Source organism: Lutra lutra, chromosome 9, assembly GCF_902655055.1.
Source record: "Lutra lutra chromosome 9, mLutLut1.2, whole genome shotgun sequence".
NCBI classification, from domain to species: Eukaryota; Metazoa; Chordata; class Mammalia; order Carnivora; family Mustelidae; genus Lutra; species Lutra lutra.
The window spans coordinates 39,660,489-39,674,272 of NC_062286.1; the positions used below are offsets into that span (position 1 = coordinate 39,660,489).

Here is a 13,784-nt window from a genome sequence, read left to right on the forward strand (position 1 = left end):
TTGGGAAGAATATATGAGTTTATATGTATTTTTAAGTGCCGAGAAGAGCTCCTGGAACACAGTAACCAAACGTATACTGAAAACAACATACTGCATTTTTCAAAACCAGCATAGAACCCATTACACTCAGAATGCAGCCAATTCTGTCTGATTCCCCCAATTTCTGTTCTCAGAAAGGGTAACCATTTCTGACAGAAACACATTATGCATACACCCAGGGATCTCGGCTTCCCGGTGCTAAGACAACCCTTCACACCCATCTCACCTTGAGAGAGCTCAGTCCCAGATACACACAGCCTTGGCTCTGTCACTGAAGCTCCCGTCAGCCTCACATGCTGAGGGCCAGCCCCCCAGGTCCCTCCCTGCTCTCCTGCAAGAGAGGTCTACCATCCTCAGAGCAGCCAGATAAGGCTTGCAGAGTAGAAGCATGAGCTCTACTATCTGTCCTCTCAGCACCTCCCGAGGTCCCCATCCCTTTGGACAACCTCCCTTCTGCACGTCAGTTTCTAACCCCCCTATTCCACTCTCCCTTAGATGGTTGTGATCTGTAGGTGTCATTTGTTCTTATGTTTTAGTGACTTAAATAAAATACCAGGTACCAGTTATTTAGCACTCATCATGGGCCCAGCACCTCATGTGGCCTTCAGCAGAACCCTGAAGTAGGAACGATTACCATTCTTCTTTACAGATGAGAAAACTAAGGCATCGGAAGCTCTGAACGTTTGCCCAAGATCACTCTAGAGCCTGGTGATGGGATCAAGATTGGAGCTCAGGTCTAACCCCACAGCCCAAATGCCTAGCCGCTCTGCTCTTTAACTGAAGCACAGCGGACACACAACGGGACACACAACAGTACAACATAGGGATTTGACAACGGTGTGCGTTACGCTGCGCCGCCACAACTGTAAGCGCCCAAAACCAGTTTTTACACCTATGCAGCCCAAGGTACAAAACAAAAGTCACCATCTGCTGTGAAATCAAACAAATGGGATCCCGTCTGAAGTCAGGGTGAGGGCCCTGCTTCTAACGCGAACACCACAAGGGGCCAAGAAATGCAGCTCAAGGAGGTGGTTCCACGACTGCTACCTCCTCATTTGCGTCATGTCTCAGGGAGGTGGAAGGCTGCACCAATGGCTGATGCCAGTGGCTTAATTCCTTTACGTGAGCGAAATTTCATCTGTCTCCTGGCTCCAAGGCACTGGCAAGCATGGTAGAGACTGCAGGTTGTTTTTCCAACTGTTCTCCTGTTCTTCCTTACCAGCAGAACCCTCATGGTACTACAGGTGGCACTGTGCCCAGACATTTTCCAGACTTCCCTGCAGCCAAGTGTGGCTAGTAAGTCATTGGATGGAGCTTCCGGGAAAGACTGTTCAAAAGAGCTAACTCAATGGGAAGCTGCTTCTTTCCTCACTCCCCTCCTCCTCCTCCCCCCTGCCTGGATCATGGTTACAACTAACAAAGAGGTGCAACAGGCCACACGTGAAGGCTGTGCACACAGACAGGAGCCCGAGCCCCTGACAGCACGAAGCCACCCTACAAACCCTGGATAAATTCACAGGCGGCTGACTGCTATCCGCTAGTAAAGTCAAAGGCCATCCGCCCAGATTTCCTGATCTCCTTCTCAAAGCTTGCAGGATAATTTAATAAATTCCTGTGAAATTCCTCTTTAGGGCTGATTAGGTCACGGATCTAAAACAACTAAAAGCAGCATGGTCTTAAAAATGAACAGAAACCCGAAATGCGTTTCTAACCTGTTCAGAAGGGGAGAAAGCTCCCGAAATGATTAGTCCTGAACACTGACAAATAACAGGCTTCCTTTTGAAGAACACTTTTCTTTTAGAGGGGAAACAACATCAAAGCCCTTTACTTGCACAGCAGCCCTTGCACAGTGGCTGAATGCAGTCCTCAAATGGGAGTTAAAAAGACCCCTCCTGACTAGAAATTGGCAGAAAATCACACAACCCACATGGTATAGAAATCAACGGGAGGAAAGTATGAGCTTAGAACTTCACCCTTCCGGGGGCACCGGGGTGGCTCAGTCGGTTAAGCGTCTACCTCCAGCTCAGGTCATGACCCCAGGGTCCTGGGATAGAGCCTGCATTGGGCTCCCTGCTCAGTGCTGGGTCTGCCTCTCCCCTACCACTTGTGTTCTTATGCACGCATGCTCTCAAATAAAATCTTAAAAAAAAAAAAAAGGAAAAAAAAAGTCACAGTTCTAGAAAATGGAGACAACAGAAGACTTGGGAATATATTTTAGAACATCAGATCAAGGAAGCTCATCACTCGAGACCCCACCCTATTGCTTCTCTGAATTGCAGAAGGGTTCAGAGCACTGACATTTTATGATAAAAACTTCTCTTGCTAGATTTCCATTGTATTTCTCACTCGTACATTATCTTGGTCCTTACTGAGTAGAGACCAAGTCTTGTCTTGTTCAGAATACTGTTCAGGACCTGCGATATTCAACATTCACTTTACCTACTGTCTTGGCCTCCTCTGCTCTAACCTCATCCCCTCCCCAACCACATCTGCTACTATAGCAAGAGTGGACCTTAAAAATACCCAACTTATTCTTATCTCCTTTCTCTTCCCTCCCATCATCCTCTAGTAGTTAGGATACCAACGGAAACTAACCTCACTACAAGGGCCTTGGTGCTTGTGCTCCACTTTTCTCTATCAGCAATTCCTAAGCTCCAGGATACCAAGTACCTTGTTTTCTCTCAGTGCCTGGCACTTAAAAAAAAAAAAAAAAAAAATCCCACGTTGAATGACTAAAGATGCCATACCATGGTATGTTAAATGTTTTCTGCATTTAACATACACACATCTGAGTTATTAAATGAAAGGATTCTAAGCAGTATTTAGCACGAAGCACCTTGACTTTCCCAAGGAAACTCAAAATGCTGACGCACAGGAGCTCTTGCTTAGACAATACTTAATGTTAGGTATGTTATATTTGTTAGTGTAGGGGACTCATAGGAGTGTAAGAAACTCTCCACCATAAGGTTTTTTTGGGAAGTAATTTTTTTAAAAGAATGAATAAAATACTTTCTACCAAACATATCTTGACAGAGACTTCAAAGTAGCTTTGTGAATGGATTTACCATTGTCCCCTAATGCAAAGTTTTTAAATTTCATTCATTCATATTTTATTTCTTAAAATACTTTGTCAGAAAGAGAGAGTGCACAAACAGGGGGAGTGACAGGTAGTGGAAGAAGCAGGCTTCCCGCTGAGCAAGAAGCCTGCTGTGGGACTCCATCCCAGCACCCTGGGATCATGACCTGAGCCTAAGGCAGATGCTTAACAGACTGAGCCACCCGGGTATCCCAATGCAAGGTTTTTTTAAACTGTGGCTCTCGACTCATTAGCAGGTCATAAAATTAGAGTCTTGATGAACATTAACAAATTGAAAATATTAGTGTTATGACACATTAGAAGCATTCATTTTGTAAAATGTGCTTCAGAACTATAAACTTCGTGTAAACGGTTATGAGAGTTTCTTACTGGTTGCCAGAAAACAAAGTCAGGTAGGTCCTCTGTGAAGTGACCTTTCTGTCCGCTAGGATACTATCACCAAAGCCTCTACCAGGGGGTGGCTACTGTTCGGTCTAAATGTGCATTTGCAGTCTTAATCTTGCCATTACAAAAATCCATTATTTTATATCCTTGGTGATCGTCCTTGCCCATTTTGGTGGGGAGGGGATGGGAAACGAATTTTGCCATGCTGCAAATACAGCACCCCTTCAAACGCCTGGATGCCTAAAGAAATGCACTGGTGTTAAAAATCACAGTCCTAAAACAGAGTTCAAAGCACACTAAATTTAACCTTTCTTGATGACTCAGGACTTAGTCATCAAGGGTAAATTTTGTTCAGTAGATGTGATCCTCACCTGTCCCTGACGAGGGAGGATACTTCACAAAATCCAAGAGGCCCCTTGTAAGGGAAGCCAGTTTTCTTACAAGCATGCAGATTCGGATTCAGCATATCTGGGCTGAGGCCTGAGGTTCTGCATTTCTTGCAAGCTCTCGGGTGATGCTGCTGCTGCTAGAGATCACACTTTTGAGTCCTAGAGAGTCCCAAATGCTGCAGGGATAGTTAGTGAGGTCTTTGGCCAGGCCGGCCAGACCTCACATCTACCACCGGAGCCACTGGCTCCAAATGCAACTGGGTGGTTCCCACGCTTGTTCCCAAGTAGGAAACACTCTAAAATGTCAGATAAGAATGAGTCTAAAAATATATATAGAAAAGCAGCACAAACAGATCCTGGGTCTCCACCACGTTAGCTTGTCACTAAACGGATCGACAACTCAGTCTGGCGTTTTCCCAGCCAATGCCGAACGCAGGTGTCCCACTCCACCAGCAGCCCAAGGACAGTGGCCCCAGGTCTCCTCTTCCGTCATACACTGGCACCCCAGCCCGAGGGTCCCAGCCAGCCAGAGGACGCAGCACGCACAGGGTGCGGGAGCCTGTCCACACGAATGCCATCCCCTCCTAGCAACCAGGGATGGTGCTCCCCCTCCCCCACCTCTCCTTCCACTGCTGGTGGCACAGAAACAGGATAGGATGGAGACAAAGATGTTTTTTAAATTCTTGACTCTCCAGACTCTTAGCAAATACAGGCAGCAACGTTCTCTTCTTACCACTGATACCTCCAGACTCCCTCCCTCGTACCTCTGTGACCTGTCACGTTTACACAGACTGGTTCCACAAAACACTTTTTAAATGTGCATTTCTTTAATTTTTAAAAATATACACAGGAGAAGCCATGTGTTTTACATAGGAATACACACATTAACAAAGCATTTGTTATAGTTTTCCAAAAACTCTATTATATCAGTCTGAAATTTATAAATTAGGTATATCAGAACTTTTAAGTCAAAATGAAGTCCCTGAAACTACTTGATATGGTGGACTTTGTCCAAAATCAAATGAACAGAGAATATGAATATGGTTTGTGTTAAATAAGGTTTATTGTTAGCTTTATTGCCTATAGTCTATAAGATGCAACTTTATTGTGCCTTTGCAAACAGGATACATTTCTTAAAAAACTGATCAAAATTTTCCATACATATAGCTCTATATGATAGATTACAGTGCAACACTATTCTTGTTACATAATTATAGAAATACTATAGAACCCAAGAGCACAGCGTAAGCAAAAGAAATACAATCCTGAGCCATCTGAACAAGATGATTTGATGAATCCTTTTAGTGTAAGTTTAGAAAACACGGACGAGGGGAAAAAAAAATACATGCACGCTGCAGTCGTGAGCAAAATACACTAAATGCCTGTTCCTTGCTGGACACAGGTGGGGGGCGGAACGGTGAGTCTTGGACACATGCGTGCTCACTCACACGCCCATTTTCTTCTGCTTCCTCCCATCCCCACTACATTCACTCCCACCCCTTCCCAAAAGAAAAGATCAGGCACTAAATCCTAGTGAACCCCACATCTGCCTTGCTGGAGAACGTGAAGTGACTACTGAAATAAGAGTGTAAGTCCTCGCCCACAACATGAAACAAAGCATGTGCTGTAAGCCCATTCCAGCTGCTGCTGCCTCTTTGGAAGTAAACGAAGCATATGCTCACTACAGCTTAGCACTGTAGAGGGAAACGTCTCGAAAACAAATCTTTGTTTTCTCTCCCTATCTCTTGAAGTAAAATCAACAGCAGAAAATTCACCCTAAAACTAATCGCCTCATCTGCTATTAAAATACATTTGTCATTCTATTTTTGGTATCTATTCAATTATAGCTCAGTAAGAACAGTTCATGCAGTTTGTACCTGCTTATGGTAAACACTATTGTACCACCATAAAGCCCACTCCAGCCGGACAGGCGTATGGAGCCCCAGGCCTTCCAAGTATGCGTTCCTTGCCAACATTCCCTCAAGACCACAGCATTCTAGTGTTACCAAGGATAATGTACGTAGAGTTAAGTAATGAAAGGTATTTGGTTTGCGTCTTCACCTTACATATCCTAGTGACGAAATTAACCAAACCATGCCTTCCCTGAAAATAACCTGAGTCTGCTGACTAAGCAAACTGACCAGCTTGACCGTCAGTCCGCTAATCAGAAGTTGAGCTGGAAAACCAGAGGGCTAATGTCTACCAGCAGCTTGTCTTGTGCGAATAACCAAGAGTCCTTGGTTTCTGCAGTATCTGTTGTCCCAAAGGCTGAACCACTGAGGTGGAAATAACTCACAGCATAAAGAATACTGAACGAATACAGGCCTGTGGGACTACCTGGAGAGAAAAAGGATCCTCATTCCCCACATAATTTGGTGTGGGGTTTAGTGTCTCTGTATACATCAGCTGCTACAGAAAAATCAAAAGATTAACTTCATACCTTTCTTATTTTCAATTAAATGCTCATACACTCATAAAATACTCACACACCCTATGAATATGAGGTGGCTCTTCTCTTCAACATTTTTTAACATCAAGAGGCACCAATACCCGTTCATTTATGTATTAGAAGTCTCACATAATCACCACCAAAACAACAGAAATGGTATTTGTGATGATCACACGAAGGAGAAAAAAGATTGAAAGACAAACTTAGCCACTGTCCTTCAGGTTGTACTTGAAAGCACAGGCGCTCTGGCTAAATCAGAATGTAAAGTTCTAATAAGGTTTTATTGGTTTAGCATAGTCCCATGGCCTTCGTCCACGACTGATAAATGGAATGGTTCCTAAGGAAGCTGAGGAAACCACTCTGAAACTCTGTTTGCAATGTGTATTATTATAATGAGTCTGACTCTAAAAAAAACCTTGGCTCTATCATGACCTTTTGCAAACGGAGGCAGGGCATGACAAGGAGCACCCTCCTGCACCGCGGACACACACAGCCTCAGCGACAAGGTCCTGACACCACTCCTGAAGGTGTTTCTAGAGCAGAAAGGACAACATGTTGTATTTCAGCATCTTTGGTTAACGTCTGGCCTTTTCAAACCCACCTTTCCTTCACATTTTCCCACCAATGTTTTAAGTCCATGCATTCAGTTAAAGGTCACAAGACATAATTTTCATGTTAAGTTGTCAAATCAAGAGTTTCAAATTTCTGGCCCTATCCTGCCGAGTAGACTACAAGGACCTTACATAAGAAACTCTAAAATCAAACGCTTCAGTTAAAAGCATGCTCTTTTTAAAGTTTCAGGAGCTGCACAGAAAACTGTCAACAGGATTCCCAACACTGGGAGACGGACAAAGCAGAGTTCTGGCTTTTGTCCTTCAAAGTGGCCTGAGCCGACCATGTGAAGTGTCTGGCCCCCAAAAGATTTACCACCAGCCTCTTGTGTGACATCTATGTTGTACAAATCTTACATGAAGCCTAAATGTTTCATAAGTGTTAGAGGTGGAAAGGTGAGAATAAATTGTGAGTAAAGCTAAATCTGGCCTAGTGAGAAAAAAAAGTAGTTAAAAAAAAAAAAGGTACTCTGGATTGTAACTCAAAGGGAAATATAGGTCATAAACCAGGTTTACATCCTCAGCCAGAGTTGCCTGGAATTCTCTACCTTCTCTAACGGAGTCCAAGGAGCTTCTCTCTGCTCTCTGCCTTCACTGCTTTAATGGAGAGAGCAGGTTTAGGGAGGGTTCCAACAGGAAAGCCGAAACACAGAGCTAGAGTCCTGGTGGGGCCAACAAGACAGAGGTCATACAGAGCAACACTCTGAGCAGGCCAGCCGCCATTCCTGGCCAACCAACCCCGCGCACGGTAGCACTCGGAGGGAGTCTGACCACACAGAGCAGTCAAGCAGGGCTTCCTGCAGCACCCCTTTCCTTTGAGACAAATCCCTGCTCTCCCAGATAAACATTTCAGGACAAACCATGCAGGCCGGTGTATGACTGCACATGCTGACACTTTCGAGGGAACTCAGCACCAAACCTGTTTTCTCCCTCCCTGCAAAAGAAATCAATCTGCAGTTTAAAATGCAAAGTGTCACGGTCCTCTTTCCTTCTGCATTTTCTTCTTTGTTTTCTCATCAAAGTTTTCCTACAGTGATGTTCAGCTCCAAGTCAGATGAGATAAAGTTGCAAAATATTTGGTGATTTTCGTATAACGTTCTTCTCATAACGAAGTGACTTAACAGGTGTAAGTCAGAAGTCCTTTCCATGTAGTTCGTTCATCATACAGAGAAAGACTCTTACACATGGCTATTTCTGGACAGTGCATTAAATGAAGATACCTCACAAGAGAAAAGATCATCATCTGTATCCGTTAGAGTAATATACAGATTCACAGCCAATGAGATGATACACTTTGAAGAAGAGAGGCATTGAACAGTATACTATTCAAATACAAAAACAGCAATAAACATATTCTGCACTACAGAAAATATGCTAACTTCTAACTTTAAGGATTTAAAGTAATGAGTCTGGTAACTGCATTTTAGGACTGGAACATGCTTCTTCCCTTCCAGATACACAATGTTTGATGCTGGTGCACATATATATATATACACACAAACAACACTGTGCCTGCGATGATATACAAATGAAACAGACAGCCAAGTCCTGAAGGCAGATTTCAGAGAATAGGGCTACCAAGACCAAGAGAGTAAATATTAACTTAAGAACACCTCTAACTTCAGAATTTCATTTTATTGAACACACTTTTAAAACAAGCACCTCTTGGCAATAAAAGCAAAGAAACAACAGTACTCCTTCCACTCCGTTCTAGTGGAAGACTTCTCACACCAACCTGCTAAATTCACGATGGAATGTGAAACAGGCAGCCCGCTGAGGCTACAAGCAGAGCTCAAGTGCAGGCCTGCTGACTTCTCGGTGAGAGCTGGAGCAGAGGAAAACATCAAAAAGCAAATTGGGAATCTATCACAGCTTTCTTCCTTAAGCAAAAAAAATGCAAATTAGTTTTATAACCACAATTCAGTTTTTCAAACTTTTTCTGAAGAATTTTCATTTAATTATGTATACATAACAGGAAGTAAAACTTTTTCACAAACATTCTCAAACCTTACAATTATCAAGAAATGACAAAAGTAAAAGCAGGAGAAATATTAAACACATGGCAGGGAGGTTGATTTCTGTTTCTGCTCTTAAAAAGTAAAAAAATCACCATATAATTAAGTACAAAAACCTGCATTGAATGACAACTGCTGGTGTATTTACTTGATCAAAAATGAAGACCAAGAATATAATAAAGCCCTATGATAATATTCATCTGGAGCACTCCCCTCAGTGTGTGTACACTAAAATGTTGGCAAAGTTTCTGGAGCATTAGCTTATATAAACACGGGAGTCCTCAGTTAGCTGCATTAAATGGAACGTTCTCTTCTGAAATGCGCCACAATTCAGTTTCACTTACAAATTGCAAATTAAAGTTATTTCTTCAGAAAAATATCTGTTTGGCATCTCCTGGACTCTGTTCCATCGGACAATATGGACATTTTAATCTAAAGACAAGAAAGAAAATACTGAATCAAGGAACAGGATCAGTACTGAGCATTCAATTTTCATCTATAGAATATCTCTAACAATTACTTACACACACACACACACACACACACACACACACACACACACACACATATCTGTATTTTGTTTTGAGGGTTAACTATGTTTTCCCCCAATATAACAGCCAAACTCTGAAGGGTCACAAATAAACACCCATCAAGCCAGACACTAAACTGAAGGCTCCTCTTTTGTAGAAATTAGTGAAAACTGTTTTGTAAACAAGACAAAGACAATGGTTTTGAAAACTGCTTTTGTGGTTTTAAAAGTCAATCCAATTCTTCCCCTCCAAAGTTCAGTTTTTTCCTGTCTTTATAGGAATTTCAAAGGTATTGGTGACACAAGGCAGTCAAGTGCAGCAAATGTGACCCAAGTTGTGGCGTCAACAAGGCACGGAGCCTGTGGAGGGCATGCACAGAGTGGCATACTCCAGGCCCATCCGGCTGCACCAGCAGGGCTGCTGCACGGTCTGGGAAGGGCACAGGGAGCTTCGTTACATGCCAGGACCTTCTTTCAGAAAAAAGACCTTACCATAACAGGTCTGAAATGAACTCCAATGAAAAAACGTTCAAACTACCTAAGCTAGAAATAGGCTTTTGAGACTTTTTATTTTTTTTTAATAAGGTGTGCCCTTTATGGGTACAAAACTTATAAATGTATACAGTCTTTGAATTAGCAATTCCAATTCTACAGTTTACATATCACATGTAGATAAAATATTTCACTTTATAACAACAGAAGTTAAAGGTTCATTGATAAGGAATTATCACATTTCCATACAGTAGACTATTCTGCAGGTTTAAAAAAGAATGGGGGCTCTCTCTGTATCATGTAAAAGACCTCCAAGATATACCATCAAGTAGAAAAAGCAAAGTTCAGAACCATATATAATGTGTTACATTTCGTGTAAAGGCCCGGGGGAACAAGGACAATGTACTGCCTACCCCAAAAGTTAAGATTAAAAAACATGCTTGTAAATCTAACCATCAAATTTATGAACAAATAAAAAGACTGACAAAAAAAAAAATCAGATACAACCCTCCCACTAAGTTCCAGAAGAAAAATGTTTTTAATCAACATTTAAAAAGTCAGACACTTACTTGCTACCATTAAACATTTTATTCAGGGCATCTCTTGATATAATATGACCACAGACCAATTTCATGGGTGGATTGTTATCTGTTGTTTGCTGACGAAGAATGGGACAGGCAAATATAGAGTGATACCAGCACTTTTTACCAAGGTCCACTTCAATCTTAAAAACAGTAAAAAGCCTCAAGTTATATTTCAGAAAACATATTAATATGCACTGGGCAGCAAAAACATCAGTCTACTCATCTGAATTAACTTTTTAAGCACTCTTACCTCAAAGAAGGGTAGTCTTAGGGATCCAAGTTTTACTTCATAATCTTAATTAACCTTCAAAATTATATATAACACTACTTTTTAAACCAAATGCTCATGTTTGAGGAGTCAAAGGGAAGACAATGCTCTAGAAGTCAAACACTCTTGAAAACGTGTCAGGATATACCCTAAGAGCAAAACCCACCAGAAATCCTGTTTTGTAGCACACTTAGCTAGGTAATAAAAATTCAGTGTAATAGTAATTCCTTTAAAGGCAGACTAGACAAGGTTTACTTTTGTGTAAACTTTCAGATCTGAGTTTCTCATGTTTTGTGTTTAATGGTCCAGAGAAACCAGCTGAAACAAGAACTTGAAGCTCAAGTTCAGGAAGACCTTTCACAATCTGTCCTTCAGAGCCAAGGCAGGTGTATCAATTATTACCCTTCACAGAGAACAAAACAAACAAAAGCTCTATTAATGTCAGTTCTTTGTTTCCTTTCCTTCTAAAATGGTTGTATCAATATAAAGTCTATTACCCAGACTCTTTCAAGAACGCTGACAAAGTGTAACAGAATAATCCTGAGAAAAAATGGCCAGATCATCACCTCCCATTGCCTTACTACCCTGACACACACGCTTTATAAGTGAATTCAGATTTTAGTGTGCTCCATGCCAGTGCCAAATGTCAGAGATGCCCGTAATGTAGCTGGGAAACTGCCAGACTTGCAGGCACCTGCTTCAGCAAAGCAAGTGAAGGCTCAAGTTCTTTTCACTTGTTCAAATAAGCAGCCATGAAGCAGGGGTGCTGCCAGTATCCTGCCCACACCCAGCACTGGGAATGCACCTGTGTCTTCAATCAAACCAGATCTTCAATGAGAAGCTGGGGCAACCAAATGACAGTTACCAGCTGGAAGGTAACTGCAGATAAACCTGTGCACAGGTGTGGCAGAAAAGAAGCAAAAAACCCAATGCACATATAGCCTATTAGGATCTCTGACATAACCACGACAGGGATGAGAATTCTAGGCAGTTTCAGTGCCTACTGTCAGAGGTCTGGTGGAAACTCACATGCAGTGACCTTTGTCACTCTGTGTCATGACTACTATGGCAGCAAAACTGGAGTACCTACTATGTGTCCCATGTTATCCTAAGCATATCAATGTTATTTCTAGTCTTTAATAGTCCCATAAAGAGAAGGATGGTCCCCATTTTAAAGATGGACCAACTACTGTTAAGAGAAGTAGTAGAGTTGGCAACTGATCCGAGCTGATGTTTAAAATCATGGTCTGTTCCATGAGCAGCAGTGGACACACAAGCACAGGAAGGCCACTAACGACTGCAGGTGTCCCACGGATAACCTTTAACAGTTATGTGCTATTTTAATAACAAATATGTGCTATTTTAATAACAAATCCATAACAAATTTAATAACAAATCCATAATCTCACAAATATCAATGCCTAAGACAAAACTAAATTTAATCAACTGACCTCACTGCTTTTATATTTTAAAAGAATCCCAGTGTGAGTGGTCTGTCCACTACACTGGAGAACACATTTGCAAGCTATAGTATACATCCCCCACACACCCGGGAGGTCTTCCTTCACGGGCGTGCACTGCCACTCTAAGTCAACGTTTTATTATTTTTTTCCCAAGTCAGAATTTTAAAAAAAGCAAACTCAGTGCTTCCAAAATGTACTGGCTTCCCATTTCTATTGTTTAATCATGTCTACACGTAAACGAATCCTGGCTGAACAGCTACAATGCTGCTCTCTGGTTAAAAGGCAAAACAAGCATTTTAAACTCTTACTTAACATCCAAGTCCTTCTAATGGCAGGAGAAAATAAACAACCGATAGGAAGTGTAACTCACGGGCAATTCATCTTTCTGGTTCCAAACTCCAGTGCACTGCCTCTGTTCAATCACAGCTTTGATATTAATTAAAGCCGGCAGCGCCACACAACCTGCTGAGAAACTGGGAGAGCAGAAGAGGACGTGTCAGTGCCAGGCCAGGTGGCAGACACCCTGGTCCCAGGAAATGTCAGTCCCTCCAGACTCCATGTGCCGAGGGCCCTGGCCATTAGACACGGCACAGGGCCCTCTGCTTTGCTGAATTAGCACCCAAAAAAAAAGCTTTACATTTTACAAAACCACCAGATTCAACAGGCTCTGCTTATCAGTCATGAATGACTTTCTGACACTGTTTTTGCACACAGACTAGGATAGCCCTGTCCAGGGCAGAAGTGCTCATTTCTCAGATCTGGAAGCACTGGCAGCCAACTCTCAGCGGAGCCCCTCTTCAGGACCGTTGTCACTTGAAGCAAGCCACCTGACCAGGGTCACATGTGATGACTGCTCTGCGTGAGGACACACAAGCCCAGCTCTGTTGCCCCAACTGGGGATAATTCCACAGGCCCACCATAGCTCCAGAGCTCTCCAGGGAGGGGGCATCACAGTTCAATTGACCCTCTGCCCAATCCTGCTGCTTTTATTTCCCTACTGGGGCCGATCCTAAACCCCTGCACGTCAGTCTCCACCACGTCACAATATGTTCCCCCTGGGACCTGGCCTACGGCTGGTCACACAGTGTAAAATTAACTGCCTCAGTGTCCCCTATGCTCAGGTGGAACAGCCTGTGGGACGCAGACTGCACCTTACCCATCTCTGGAGCCCACAAAATACTTGGTACATAGCGGGGATTTGAAAACACTTGAGGAATTAAATAAATAGGAGAGAGCTAAAGAAGTTATTTTCTTAAAACAGGCTCATAAACTTCTTGGCTTCAGGACCCACTTACATGCTTAGATATTAAGAATCTTCAAAAGACACTTGTTTTTGTGGGTTATAGCTACCATTATTATACTAGGAATTATAATCAAGAAATTTTCAAAAATATCAACTCATTTAAAATAATAAATATATTACGTTTTAAGTAACATTCTTACCCCCCCCAAAACTTCTATATT

At 42.4% G+C, this 13,784-nt stretch overlaps 1 protein-coding gene across 4 annotated transcripts in view; it reads right to left on the reverse strand.

The window, feature by feature from the left end:
• Positions 1–4,717: 4,717 nt before the first annotated feature.
• Positions 4,718–13,784, reverse strand: part of RMND5A (required for meiotic nuclear division 5 homolog A) — a 64,008-nt gene continuing 54,941 nt past the window's right edge. The window contains exons 7-10 of one of the 4 annotated variants that reach the window (XM_047744898.1): positions 12,691–12,793; positions 10,575–10,729; positions 9,329–9,416; positions 4,718–8,794 (exon numbers count right to left, since the gene is read on the reverse strand). In XM_047744898.1, coding sequence (XP_047600854.1) covers positions 9,353–9,416; positions 10,575–10,729; positions 12,691–12,793 — 322 coding nt within the window. In that variant the 3' untranslated portion in view covers positions 4,718–8,794; positions 9,329–9,352. Of the gene's footprint in view, positions 9,417–10,574; positions 10,730–12,690; positions 12,794–13,784 lie in introns of all 4 variants that reach the window. The other 3 variants (XM_047744897.1, XM_047744896.1, XM_047744895.1) reach the window with 3 other exon arrangements.